The sequence below is a fragment of the Ctenopharyngodon idella genome, chromosome 8, assembly GCF_019924925.1.
Source record: "Ctenopharyngodon idella isolate HZGC_01 chromosome 8, HZGC01, whole genome shotgun sequence".
NCBI classification, from domain to species: Eukaryota; Metazoa; Chordata; class Actinopteri; order Cypriniformes; family Xenocyprididae; genus Ctenopharyngodon; species Ctenopharyngodon idella.
Genome location: NC_067227.1, coordinates 29,054,012 through 29,068,255, shown reverse-complemented (window position 1 = coordinate 29,068,255; position 14,244 = coordinate 29,054,012). Strand labels below are relative to the sequence as shown.

The 14,244-nt window shown below is 37.8% G+C and overlaps 1 protein-coding gene across 3 annotated transcripts in view; it reads left to right on the top strand.

The window, feature by feature from the left end:
* gripap1 (GRIP1 associated protein 1) overlaps nt 1–13,916 on the top strand; it is a 50,372-nt gene extending 36,456 nt beyond the window's left edge. For all 3 annotated transcript variants that reach the window (XM_051902960.1, XM_051902959.1, XM_051902958.1), the window contains 2 exons: nt 6,553–6,722; nt 10,900–13,916. In XM_051902960.1, the coding sequence (XP_051758920.1) occupies nt 6,553–6,722; nt 10,900–10,980 (251 nt within the window). In that variant the 3' untranslated portion in view covers nt 10,981–13,916. The remainder of the gene's footprint in view (nt 1–6,552; nt 6,723–10,899) is intronic.
* The last annotated feature ends 328 nt before the right edge of the window (nt 13,917–14,244 follow it).

Sequence of the window (14,244 nt, the reverse complement as noted above, 5' to 3'; positions counted from 1 at the left end):
TTCCTTCGAAAGAAGGGGTCACATCTGTAACTTGGAATAACACATGGCTGTAAACAGGAAGGAACCTTGTTGTCGAGATGAAATAGCCTGTTCGCCCCCTGGCAGAGGTTTTTCTGTTAAGTGCCGTGTCTCTAGTGAGAGATGGCTGAGAGGTTGCAGCCGCCTTGCAGGATCTGCCAGTTTGACTGATTCAGGACTGCTGACTCTTGCACTGGCCTGAGGAGATTCCCAATGAGGCTTGCAAAGAAGTGGCCACCGTTTCAGTTGCATGGTAATTGTATGCTTTTTGCTGTTATCTTGAAACAAGGCTTAAAGAGTACATTCTTCAAGGCCAAACTCTGGCTGCCATGACTCTCCTCTGTATCTTCACTATCTTCACTTATATTTTTCTTCACACATGCAGTAAGGCTGTTCACTTTAAAAACACTAAGAGCCAGGGTTGTGCAAAATTCAGAGTTAAAGAATTGGTTCCCTTCAATTCAGTTAATTTTTAAAAATATTTTATTTAAATTTATGTAGTGAACCAACCTAAGAATACAAAGAAAACCAAACAATACAACCGTAACAACCCTAACAAAACAAAACAAGGGACGGGGAGGTCTAACATAAGCAAGGCATAATCATAGATTCAATGGATTATTACAATGAAAACAATAATAATACATTATTCAGACTTGAGGAAATCCACAAAGGCCTGCCATACAGTTTGGAATTGGCGATGAGATTTGGACTCCTGGGAGCGTATCCTCTCCAGTTGTATAACATGACGAATTTCAGTTCGTTTATACATTTCCATACATTTGAAATTGCATTTCTGCATCCTGATTGCTACCTAAATTAAAATTAAATTCACAGTAATTGAATTGGAATTAAAAAGACATTCTCCAGGGCTCAACGCTAAGGATTTTTTCTAAATTTGGTTCAAATTTTTACTTGCACTGCCAAAATTTTCACTGGCCCCACCACAAAAAAAAAAAAAAAAAAAGTAATAAATAAATAAATAAAATAAAATAGGCCTATATTGTTTTAGTTGGTTTTTTTTAATCCATGTAACCTTAATAAATAAGGTTATGACACCAAAAACTACTCGCCTAAAAATTAATTGTTACAGGCAGTCATTAATAAAATAAGAACAAATAATCAATTATGAGCAATAGCACAAATAAATACAACAGAACAAACATATACAAATTAAATAGGGTTAATTAAATAGGGAAAATAGGGTTTCAGGTTTTTCATGTAGGTCTAAACTAGATTTTCAGGTACAGAAATAGTAATCAAATGTAAAATATCACTGCATAGTCTTCACTATATAAATATAGATTAACCCTTATTAAAGTTATTAAGTCAAGAGGAGTAAGCGATTATTTTTTTTTTTTTTTTTTTTTTTTTTTTGTTTGATATAAAAACAGACAGCAGCAGGAATATTAGGCTGCTGTCACTTTAAGAGCTGCACGGATCCAACATACTGTTACACATGCATCTTATCTCACGTTTACGTTCACTTAAGACATAACCAACTGTTTTCGATGATACTCGACAAGATGGACAATTTGACATAATTTTGTCCATGCAAGCTCAGGAAGACGTGAAAGAGTATTTGCGCGATGTGAGACGCAGCGTTCTGAGTGTGCTCTTTGAATGTGTTGCTGCGCACACAAAACTAATCACATAGCACTGCGTGCGCTTGAATATTCAAATTGGCAAAGCTTATAAATGTGCAAATGATCATCACTGGCCCGATCAGGCAAGTAACCGTTCCGTCAACTGGCCCGAGAGTCTTTCACGCTGGCCCTGGGCCATCGGGCAGTCCTTATTGTCGAGTCTTGTTCTCAATTAAATTCTTAATGGTGCACAACCCTGTTAAGTCCCACTTTATCTTCTGCAAGTTGTGACCTTCACACTGTTCTGACATAGTCCAGTCGAGCGTGTGATCAGCGATCCCCTGAGTCGTGAGTCGGGAACATCTGCGTGTCTTCAGTGTACCTTCCATCCCGAATCTTCATTTGCTTTCGTGACTTGGCTTCTTAGGTTCACATCCTCTGCTGGTCCAACAGCGGAATCCCGTCTGTGCCTGGCGCCATTCCACACCTTTGAAAGCCATCGGCCCGGCATTTTCCAGCCATTAGAGCAGGGAGTCCTCTTTGTATATCTTCTTTGTGGGTTTATCAAAGTGTCTCCATAGAGTGCTCATCCTTACGCTCCAGCAAATTAGAATTAATGCCACTGATCAATATGGAAGAAATAAGGGTTACAGACAGTTGTGCAATTTTCTATTTGCAATGTCATTAGTACAAACATTGATGTTGCCGTCAAAGGATTCACTCATCTTGTTCCCCAAAGACTCAAATGCATTAACTTTAGTGTGAGTTACTCATTTTGGAGGGAGTTACACCATGGTGAAAAGAGACACTGCAACATCATAAGATGAAGCCTGTGATTTTCATACTGTAGATGTTAATGGAATACTAATGAAGCAATGCATTGGTTGTAATGGGCTATTTGGTTGATATGCTAAGCAGGCAGTGGTTATTGGAAAAAGACGCACGTTTGGAAAGAAAATGTTCTGGACTGCAACATGGAATTGCTAACTCTGCTCAATTTTCTTTCCATTATGGTTGCATCAGAGTTATTTTATTATTTTTTTTATTTTAAATTTATGTTTTATTTCAATTTTATTTTAAATTTGTCTTTTCAATTTTTAGTTTTTTGTTAGTATTTATTGTATTATTGTTCATTTCTGAATTGTCTAGTTTTTGTTGTAGTATTTTAGGTCATTGTGCTAACTGGTATCATTCAAAAAGATTATGCCATTAAATATTTCAGCATAGTTTGGTGTTATTGCTATTCAGTGGCATTTCCATGTTAATGCAGGGGGGTTTTAATGGTCTCTACTTTTATAAGATTCCTAAAATCAACTCATTTTGGCCGATATCCGATTCCAGTACATATATTATTTTTCCTTTATTTGAAACCAACACAAAGTCTCTCCTGTGCAGGAATTATAATTTATTTTTCATTTCAGTTAGTATCAAGCAAAACTGTATTTTGTTTTTTCATTCGATTTCAGAATTCTGAGGTCTCCTTACCAAAAGGTTACTTAGAGCTAAATAAATGTTAATAAATTTCTTTTTTATAATAAGAGTAGAGTACATTGAAAGTTTTTAAATGACAATAAAAAAGGTCAATCACTGTCGTGACTTGACAGATATTGCACACCGGAAGCATTTACAAGTTCCAGCCAGCAATCCAAAATAACGGGTTGATGCTGATTATTACATTTTAAGCCTTTATTGGCTGATTTCCCCCCCACTTTTATTATTTCTGTTTTTATTCAAAGATGTTTTCAATTAATTTTTAAAGGGTTAGTTCACCCAAAAATGAAAATTCTGCCATTAAGTAGTCACCCTCATGTCGTTCCAAACCCGTAAGACCGTTCATCTTCGGAACACAAATTAAGATATTTTTGATGAAATCCGAGAGCTTTCTGGTCTCTGATAGACTGCAACGCAATTACCACTTTTAAGGCCCAGAAAAGTAGTAAAGACTTTAAAATAGTCAACGTGACTACAGTGGTTCAACCTTAATGTTATGAAGTGACGAGAATACTTTTTGTGTGCAAAAAACAAACAAAAAGAATTACTTTATTCAACAATTTCTTCTCTTCCATGTCAGTCTCCTACATACTCACATGGACTATTTTAACGATGTCTTTACTACCTTTCTGGGCCTTGAAAATGGTAATTGTGTTGCAGTCTATCGGAGGCCAGATAGCTCACGGATTTCATCAAAAATATATTGTGTTCCAAAGATGAATGAAGGTCTTACGGGTTTGGAGCGACATAAGGCTGAGTAATTAATGACAGAATTTTTGGGTGAAATAACCCTCTAAGTTATGCGTTTTCATTAACTATAACACTGGGCCACAGCAGTACTGTAACCATTTAAAATGTCAAAGCTGCGAATGTTCACCAGGCATAGTATTCACTTTATGCTTCTGTTGTGAGCTGACAAGGTTAATTATCTTATAGTCCAGATAAACAGCAAAGGTGTGCGTTGCACCTTGTGGTGTTTACTGTCAGGCTTCAGGGGCGAGACAAATGTCATTCATGGCCTTTAACGCTTAAAACCATGCATTCAAAGGTTGAACAGGCCTCTGGGGGGTGAAGTTAACATCTCAATTAGCAAGACTGCATCACGTTCTACTTCATTTTCGTGGCTCCGGGCTTATAGCAATAGCTCGGCGTGACCAGCAATGCTTGTGTGCTGCACTAATGTGCATGAGTGAGGCTCTCCTGTTAGCCACACATATATGCTTCTCTTGCACCAATCTAATAAGGTTAAAGAGGCGTGAGATTGCTAGTGCTTAACTTGATATACTGTGATGTAACAATGCATTAAGCTCCTCAACTAACTGTGACATGGCCTGTCATGAGAACAGGTCACGGTCGCTTGAGCAACTTAATGCTTTAAAAATCCAGGTTAACGTGCATCACTCGATATGCATACTGTTGTTACTGAAATGTATATAATCTGTTCTTTATAGTACTTAAAGGGATAGTTCACCCAAAAATTAAAATTATCCCATGATTTACTCACCCTCAAGCCATCCTAGGTGTATATGACCATCTTCTTTCAGACAAACACAATCGGAGATGCACTATATAGCCAAAAGTATTGGGACACCCCTCCAAATCATTGAATTCAGGTGTTCCAATCACTTCCATGGCCACAGGCGTATAAAATCAAGCACCTAGGCATGCAGACTGCTTCTACAAACGTTTGTGAAAGAATGGGTCGCTCTCAGGAGCTCAGTGAATTCAAGCGTGGTACCGTGATAGGTTGCCACCTGTGCAATAAATCCATTCGTGAAATTTCTTCACTAATAAATATTCCACGGTCAACTGTTAGTGGTATCATAACGAAGTGGAAGCAATTGGGAACAACAGTAACTCAGCCACGAAGTGGTAGGCCACGTAAAATCACAGAGCGGGGTCAGCACATGCTGAGGCACAGTGCGCAGAAGTCACCAACTTTCTTTAGAGTCAATAGCTACAGACCTCCAAACTTCGTGTGGCCTTCAGATTAGCTCAAGAACAGTGCGTAGAGAGCTTCATGGAATGGGTTTCCATGGCCGAGGAGCTGCATCCAAGCCTTACATCACCAAGTGCAATGCAAAGCGTCGGATACAGTGGTGTACTGTTGTCCCAAAACTTTTGGCAATATAGTGCATCTCCGATTTGTGTTTGTCTGAAAGAAGATAATCATATACAACTAGGATGGCTTGAGGGTCAGTAAATCATTGGATAATTTTTAATTTTGGGTGAACTATCCCTCTGAGGGGCAGCTATAGCCAGTGAAATTGTAATTTGGAATTTTGTATTTTTCTCTTTTATTTTCAGTTTAGTTTTTGCTATTTTTCACTCTGTTGTTTACTTTTAGTTTGTTTTTTGCAGTGTTTTATAGGTTATTTAGTTTTAGTATGTGTTTGAATTTTAGTGTGTTAACTGATATTTAAATAGCTTGCAATATATTCTATCCTAAAAATTAATCATGAATCCTAATTTTTTTTATTTTATTTCACTTAACAGAGGTTTTCACTTGGGTATTTGCCTTTTCAGAGATTGTATTGGAAACTGCATTTAAACACCCACAGGAAGTGACACATTTCCCATGTGCTCCATCATCAGACCACAGGTGTAAGAGGTTATTTGACAGCACCGTTTAGGGACACACTGCTGAGCTGACCTTGAATGTCTCCACTCACCCAGATGAAGTGAAAACCGAGAAAGAAGCAGCTCGATCGAACTTATTGCTTATGCCCTTGACACGCAGAGGCTGGCCAGCTCGATTCCCTGTCCTCCCTCAGAGGAAAAAACTCCACTAAACTATCTGACAGTTCACCAGGAACCTGACAACATCTTAGTAGCCAGCCTTTAAGGAGGCTTTCCAATGTGCAGATAAGAGGCCTGCGGTATCTCAGCCTTTCCGCACACTCACCTCCATTAATCATCAATTAAGCAACATCTTTCATTTTTTAACACACCACCTTGTCCAGTTACAACCCCACACCGATGTCCCCTGCTTACGGTCATTTCCGTGGTTGTGTGTTACTGTCATGAACCCTGTTGACAGACTTTGTCAGGCTGCCTTTAATTTGACTCCATCCTTACTGTCAGTCTCTCTACCTTAACTGGGGTTTGAATTTCTTAAACGCTAGAATTTGTTCTCTGCGGCTCTCATGAATGTGCAACGGTGTTTATTTGCCAACATTAAGATGTACATGGCTTTTTCGTCAAACCTGTAGATGATTGCACTCGAGGTGCTCGTAAATGTTGTGGCGTGTGAGGCGAGAGCCGTTAGAAATGTTTTCCTCTAAACGCAAGCACTCTGTATTCACTCAGCAGACACTAATGGCCCCCTGATAGAGATCATCTTTATTCATGGGTGTTGAGCGCATTACTGGGGAAAACATGGTTAAAAAGCACAAGCTGGAGTGATAGATTGTTTGCCATCTTTAAAATTGCACCTTTTTCTCTCTCTTTCTCTCAGATGTATCAGGAGGAGTTGGAGTGGTCCATGGTGCTCAGGGTGAGCGTGGAAGTTTGAGTTCTGTGCTGAGGGACTTGGTGAAACCTGGAGATGAGAATCTGCGTGAGATGAACAAAAAGCTGCAGAACATGCTGGAAGAGCAACTGACAAAGAACATGCACCTACAGAAGGTAAATAGAGCGTTGACAAGCCATTTGGGATGAGAAAAACAAACTTTTTTTTGAACAAGGTCAGTTTAGGTTGGCTATAAAACCTTCTTTGGAGAGGATATTATTAGGCCCACGTGGAATCTGTGCACACAGACCTTCAAGAAAGCTCAGTAGATATCAGCAGAATATGAACATCAATTGAACAACAATATTCTGCTCCTTTTGATTTTCCTCATGATTGCAGTGCTTCCAACCCAGCACTGTATTGTAATTTCTCTTTTTATTTATTTTTTTATTCTCTGCAATTAAGTCAACCTGAACAACTTAAAATACAGCGTCCATTTTATTTTATACATTATTTTGTTTTATACATTATTTTATTATATTATTTATTTTATAATTTCTTTATTTTATACATTTATTTTGTTTTATCCATTTGTTTTGTTTTACACATTTTTGCTTCCAAGCCAGCACTGTATTGTAATTTCGCTTTATTTTATTTTATTTCATTTTATTTTATTATTTTATACATTTATTTTGTTTTTATACATTTTTCTTATTTTATTTTATACATTTTCTTATTTTATTTTATCTTTTTGATTTGTGGATATCTATCATATTTCTTTTGAAATTTAAGGTTAAAGTTTAATAATACAGTATTTTTGTTCCTACCTGGTATTTATACTTCTGGTAATTTTATCTCGCTTAAATTAATTCTGCCGGATACTACTAATTCTACAAATAACTGCAGGATCTGCAAAAAATAGTGCAGATTTCAAGGCCGTATTGGGAATAGTCAAGCTTCTTGGCATAGCATTGATTAAAAAAATGTGAAACATTTGATGCTTCACAGGGAGTAAAGAGCTGATCCGTGTTGAGCAGTGACTCATTCAGTTGAATCAAGGTGAATTGACCATGAGTTTTCCACCTGCTAGATAAGAAGGTAGCTGCAGTCCCTCTGACAGTGTGATCGGCAGTGTGTGTGATCATGCATTTGTGATGTGTGTGTGTGTGTAGGTGGCTTGCTGTCATATGGCCCTGAGATTCCACTGAGAGGTCTTATTCATCAGCAAGCAGAGGGTGGGCGTGTTGTTAATGCTAAAATGTTTCTAGGAGCAAGAATAGAAAGTGCACGTCAGGCAGCCTGCAGGGTGATGCGTTTGATGGGATTACACCATCACACAGATTGACTAATGACAATTAACCTCTCACACCCCTCTTGATATTTCCAGAGCACATCGTTAATGGGAGGTTTGTTCCTGTAGTGAAGCCATGTGTTGTTGTTTTTTAATTGGATAAAAATTAAATAAAAAATAAATAAAAATGAGCTATAGTATTATAGCTTTTAATTTATTCCTGTGATGCAAAGCTGAATTTTCAGCATCATTACTCCAGTCTTAAGTGTCACATGATCCTTCAGAAATCATCCTAATATGCTGATTTGCTGCTCAAGAAACTTTTTTTTTTTTTTTTTTAACTGTTCCTTCTGTACCTTGAATGCATTAATGCAGCATTGCTTTGGATAAAAACATTTGCTAAAATACATACATGCTTATTTTTAGCTGTAAATTCAACCCAAAATTGTCTTAAATATTACATAACCATTCAGTAATGCCTATTTTTGTATAATCCACTGATTTGAATACTTTACAAATGAAAGTACCTCATTTTATTTGATTATCTTCTCTGTTTATATAGAACTGGATGGATGCAATCCAGAAGACTATTCATGTAAAATGAATAATTCTGGCATCAGTATAAAAACAGTGGCTTCATGTTATATAAGTCTTGAGTTAAAAACAAAAGACTCTCAACAGTAATACATTATAAATTTGATTGGCTGAGCCACATTCAGAGACGTTATATGCATACCTGCCACTTCACATCCATTACATTCTTTATTAATGCACCAATATGTGCTGCTTGCACTCTGTTTTGTGAATGCGAATAAAATCCTTACTAAAGGGGGTGTTTGAGCTGGTGTGAGGCCTGGAGACAGTCTGGATCTTGACGGAGTGCATCTTGTGTGTGTTGGTGCCCAGGGGGAGTTGTAGGTTACAAAAACACCCTGTCGTAACCTTGGCAGAGACAAACGATGCAAACTAAGACCAAGATGGAGTGATGATCCCTCTGCAAAGCTCGTACATAACTAAAACAGGAAGGTTTGCATTACAGGAAACTTTCGAAATCGATTTGCAAACATCTTGAGGAGCATATAAAGGGTCAAGTTTAGTACTATAGTTATATTTGCAGTGTGACACAGATCCAACTTTAAAATGGGTGAGCCACTTTTGAAGCTAACATGCACACGCCTGTCAACACTTAGACTCAACTATAGTTTGGAAGTGGAATTGTTTAATCATTTTTGATTTTCATTGATTATCATTACTAAAAGTAATTATTTAGTAGTAGTACTTCATAGCTAAAAGCCTTAAAACTTCATCATTTTTAGTCATCTCCATGCTTTGGATTACTGTATATGCACTTAAATGTGTGTAAGATGTGTATTTGCAGGTTTCGTTGTTGTAGATGGTGTTCAATACAGCAACATGCTGGAAAACGATCCTGCAGGCTGCCGCAATAGTGAGTGCCGATGATGCGTCAAGCTTGTTAACAGCCAATTAAGCGTTCAGTTTTTCCTCCAGATGAGATGAAAAATATCTGGAGCTGCTTAAAAGCTGATGAGCTCAATCTACAGCAGTTCAAGACATGGTCACAAACTTCATGTGTTTCTGTCTCTGTATATCTGTCTGTGATGTGGCTCATCACGCCATCAAAGCCCTTGTAAAGTGTATTTTAGGTTTATATGACACTGATGCCACTTTAGAACAGCTTGAATATATGTCCCCTGATAGTTATAAAAGTCTGAATCGCATGATGTCTGTCACATTTCACACCAAAATAAAAAAGAACTGATATTTAAATAAAGAAAATGAATATTATTTTTTAAACATTCAGTTTATTTTGTAATGTAACATTTTCAGGACAATTATTTACCCAAATCCACCCTTTCATTTTTTTTATTGCATGTGGACTCCTCTGAGGAGGCAAGGGAGGGCAGTGTCTCCTCAAAAAAAACTAGATGAGAAAATAATCTATATTACAATATAACAACATAAATATTACAAAATGTGACATTAAAAAGTTTAAAAGTCACTCGTTTTTATAAAGTAACACTGTCCAACAGCGACACCAGCAGGTAAAGTTAGGCTTGCCTCCCCTGATCCTATTGACTTATAACAGACCCCCTAAAGCATGCGGTGGGTTTAGTGAGGGGTAATTGAGAATGAACAGAGGAAGGTCACGTGAGAGGAGGCAATGCCTTCATCTCGCTATGATTGGATGTGATTGGTTAATGCGATAAATCCCGCCTCTTGTTTTCGTGCGCATTCTCGATTCATCCTGAATGTATATATATATTCTCGATAATGACTATCTTTAGATTGTCATTACCACAATACAGTATTTTTTTTTTTTTTACAGCAGTGCAACAAATACTACTATGATGTATAAACATTTTTCAGTTAAAAAGTTTGGGGGGTTTTTTGCATTACGGTAATGAGAATTGGGAGCATGTGTGTAATTTTAGTTGAAAATAATTCAAACAATGTAAAAACTGTTTGATTTACTTTAAGCAATGTAAGTTTTTAATAAAATATTTTAAATATAATATTTCTTTCTGTTCATTTTGGGATGAATTTTGGCAAACCATCAATGGAGAAGCCATAACTACAGACCAAAATGTCCGCTGTCTACGGTTGTTGACTTTCGACGTCTCTCTCTAATCCGGCGAGCAACTACCTCATGAATATTTACTGGCAGTTGGGGCCACCAGCCCAGAAACAAACAGCCCACTTAATATTTGATGGCTTTTTTTGCTTTAGAGTGAGCACATGGTGTATGGAGCGCTGCCTCTGCTGTTGTGTGTGAGTGTGTGTTTGTGAGAGAATGATAGTATAATACCATGTGAGATTGCAGCTGAACTCAGGCCTGACTGCCTAATGGCTCCTTCATAACTTTTTCTTTTTTAAAAAAAAAAAATCCACATATTCTGGGTTGGGTTCAAGCTAATGTGTAAAGCCTAGCAGGAGGGCAGCACCGCAAATAAACATTTACAGTATGCAACTACTGCACATTTTTAATACTATAACTGTGATCTTTATCAGAATCACGTTTGAACTCTCTGTTTGTCTTGCAGGATCTGGAAGTTTTGTCTCAGGAGATTGTGCGCTTGAGTAAAGACGGTACCCCTGCGGAAAACTCCAAAGCCACGGGCTAAAACTGGACATCATCCATCCGATGATTCAGTAGCCTTCTCTTTCTCATTCTCTCATCTCTTCACGGCTATCAAGAGGAAACTACATCCATCTCTTACAAAGTCCTCCAACAATCTCAGATGTACTAGGAGCACAGAGGGTTGAAACAGATCAAGTCCATCTGTGATTCACATACTACTGAATGTAACGTAACACTTTATATGTTGTGTGTCTGTGACTGAAAAGAACTGGTGGATAAGAGGCCGTCAAGCAAACCCTGGCTGCTTGACATCCGTGAAGTGTCTGCTCGGGATGGTGGCATGGCCTCGGTGGTCCAAGCAGGACCGCTCTACCTACCACTAATTCCCCTGTTCAGGAAAGTGCGTGTCCTCAAACTGTTATCACTGTTGTATTGCCTGTTTTGTATATTTGATTCGCTAAAGACACTTATTTTGTGCGTGAATGTGTGTATATGGGGCGTAGAACGGATCTTTTCATCTAAATTGTATTTATTTGTGCCAGAAAATCCAAATATCATCACATCTACATCTTATGGTATGCTGCTCTTGTCTGAAAGGTTCACTATATCAAAAAATTAGGAAAGTTTTCCGGCGAGAATGAGATTTAATTGCTGCGATAATTATCTGAGCATTTTTGTAGGGCTCTCAAAATGTTCCCGTGAAGGAAAGCGGCTCCCTGGACTCCCCTCGTTAAGCAGCAATCTCTCTGCAGCTTAACGACTCAATTTGACACCTCTCTGTCTTTCTCAGAACTGACGGCGCTGTTGGGGAACGGACCAATTTCTCACAGTGCGCACTTGACTCCTGCTCGACTCCCATGAGAAGCTAGCCGCCTGTTTTAGTGTCTAACGCCAGTTTCGCCTGTGTGTGTCAATGCCCCTGTTGCGACATGATTTCGCTTTTATGTATTCCGCTTTTCGTGAACATTTTAAATTGACACACACACAGACACAGAGAACTGTTTTATTTGGAGAGTGTCAAGTTAATTTAATCGTGCGGTCATTTGACTGATATTTTGCTGTCAGTCCTCAGGCTCACTTCATATTTTTACTGTGTAACTGCTTGCACTGATGGCAAGCACTCTTGTGTCTTGATTTTTCCAAACGTAACCAGCTTACTACAGCTCTTATAAGAATATGCCATATTTAAAGGGATAGTTCACCCAAAAATGAAAATTATCCCATGAATTACTCACCCTCAAGCCATCCTAGGTGTACATGACCATCTTCTTTCAGACAAACACAATCGGTGATATATCTAAAAATATCCTGGCTCTTCCAAGATATATAATGGTAGTGAACGGGGGGTATGATTTTTGAAGCCCAAAAAAATTCATCCATCCATCATAAAAATAATCCATACAGGTTAATAAAGGCCTTCTGAAGTGAAGCAATGGGTAGAAAAAATATCCATATTTGAAACTTAATAAAAATATATATATATATATATTAACTAGCTTTTAGCAGAAGACCGTACACATCGATTTGTGGCGGAAGAGTAACCTCTGACCCTACGCATGACGTAATGACGAACGCATAAGCGCAGAGGATAGAGCAAAACTAAACACTGGTCACGAATTTAGAAGACTAAAATTAGAAATTTTAAAGAGAAATGTCGGAGGATTTCGATATAAGAGAAGAGGAGCTTGAGTTTGTTGCCCAGCCCTATTTGTTTAAGCCACGAGAGGTGTCTAAGCTTACGATACTCATACATCCTGCATCATACATCACGTCAGGGGGTTACTCATTTGGTCAACTTGCGCAGTATGCGTACGGTCGTCTGAGGGAAGCTAGTTATTTTACTTTATAAAGTTTTAAATATGGATATTTTTCTTACTAAAACCCATCGCTTCACTTCACAAGGCCTTTATTAACCACCTGGAGCTATATGGATTTTATTTATGATGGATGGATGCATTTTTTGGCCTTTAAAATCGGGCCCCCCCTTCACTACCATTACAAAGCTTGGTAGAGCCAGGATATTTTTAAATATATCTCCGATTGTGTTCATCTGAAAGAAGATGGTCATATACACCTAGGATGGCTTGAGGGTGAGTACATCATGGAATAATTTTCATTTTTGGGTGAACTATTCCTTTAATGTAAAACAAATGAAAACTCATTGAGTTGATAAAATGTCAGCCTCATTTTCATTCATGTCAAATTAAATATGGCATCTACCCCGTCTAAGGTCCGTTGATCATTTTAGAGGCAATGAATATTGACCAAACAACTATGAGATTATTATTTGTTGAGTTTGTTCTGATTGCACAACATAACATAGTAGATTGTAGTAACATGAGAATATGGATCTCACGTCCACCTTATTCATCAACGGTTCTGTATTAATTTAGAGATATAAGTGTATATTCACCTTGGCAAAATTATGTTTTATTAGGTGTGAGATGTGAACGATTACCATTCTATTTCAAGCCTTTGCATTGCTTTAAGCTTTATTACGACAACGGTTCATTTCCATGTTCTTGGCACATGAGCGTGACGTTTGTGATTGGTGCGTTAAATGCCTGTTAAATCCCTCTCTCTGACTTCTAAAGGTAATCCTGACGGAATGCTTTTCCATATTGCATCCATTTATACCATGCAGAAGTAGAAAAAATATAATATTCTTCATTTCTGCCATTGAGAAAACTGACATACCAAAATTCACTTGGACCATTGTGTTTAAAAGGATGAAGGATATTTGCCTTTGAAGCTCAGAGTTGTTTTAGTTTTTGCCTTTTTAAACTAATATCTGCCAAACAAGCTTTCTTTAATTAGGATCATCAGTTAATCATCACTAATTACATGCAAGCAGATTCTATTATTAATGTCCGATCTCCCACTACGTCTCTACGACTAATATTTATTTATGTGCATTTCATTGTCATGTTCAGACTTCCATAACTTGCAGTGATAATAAAGAATGGCTGGACAAAACTACGTCTGAGTGTCAAACTTTATATCCTTGCTTCAAAATGTACATTTTACTTATTTGACGGATGCTTTTAATTGTATAAATCTTTTTTATCAGCACAGGTGTTTCCTGGGAATCCAACCAATGACCTTGGTGTTGTTAGTGTCATGCTGTACCAGTTGAGCTAGAGGAACCACAAATCATACATCACAGGGGTTTTTCTCTTGATGTTTTTTCTTGGTGTTGGAATTTGGTCCCATTCTTGCCTGATATAGGTTTCCAGCTGCTGAAGAGTTCGTGGTCGTCTTTGACGTATTTTTCGTTTAATGATTCGCCAAATGGTTCTCTATAGGT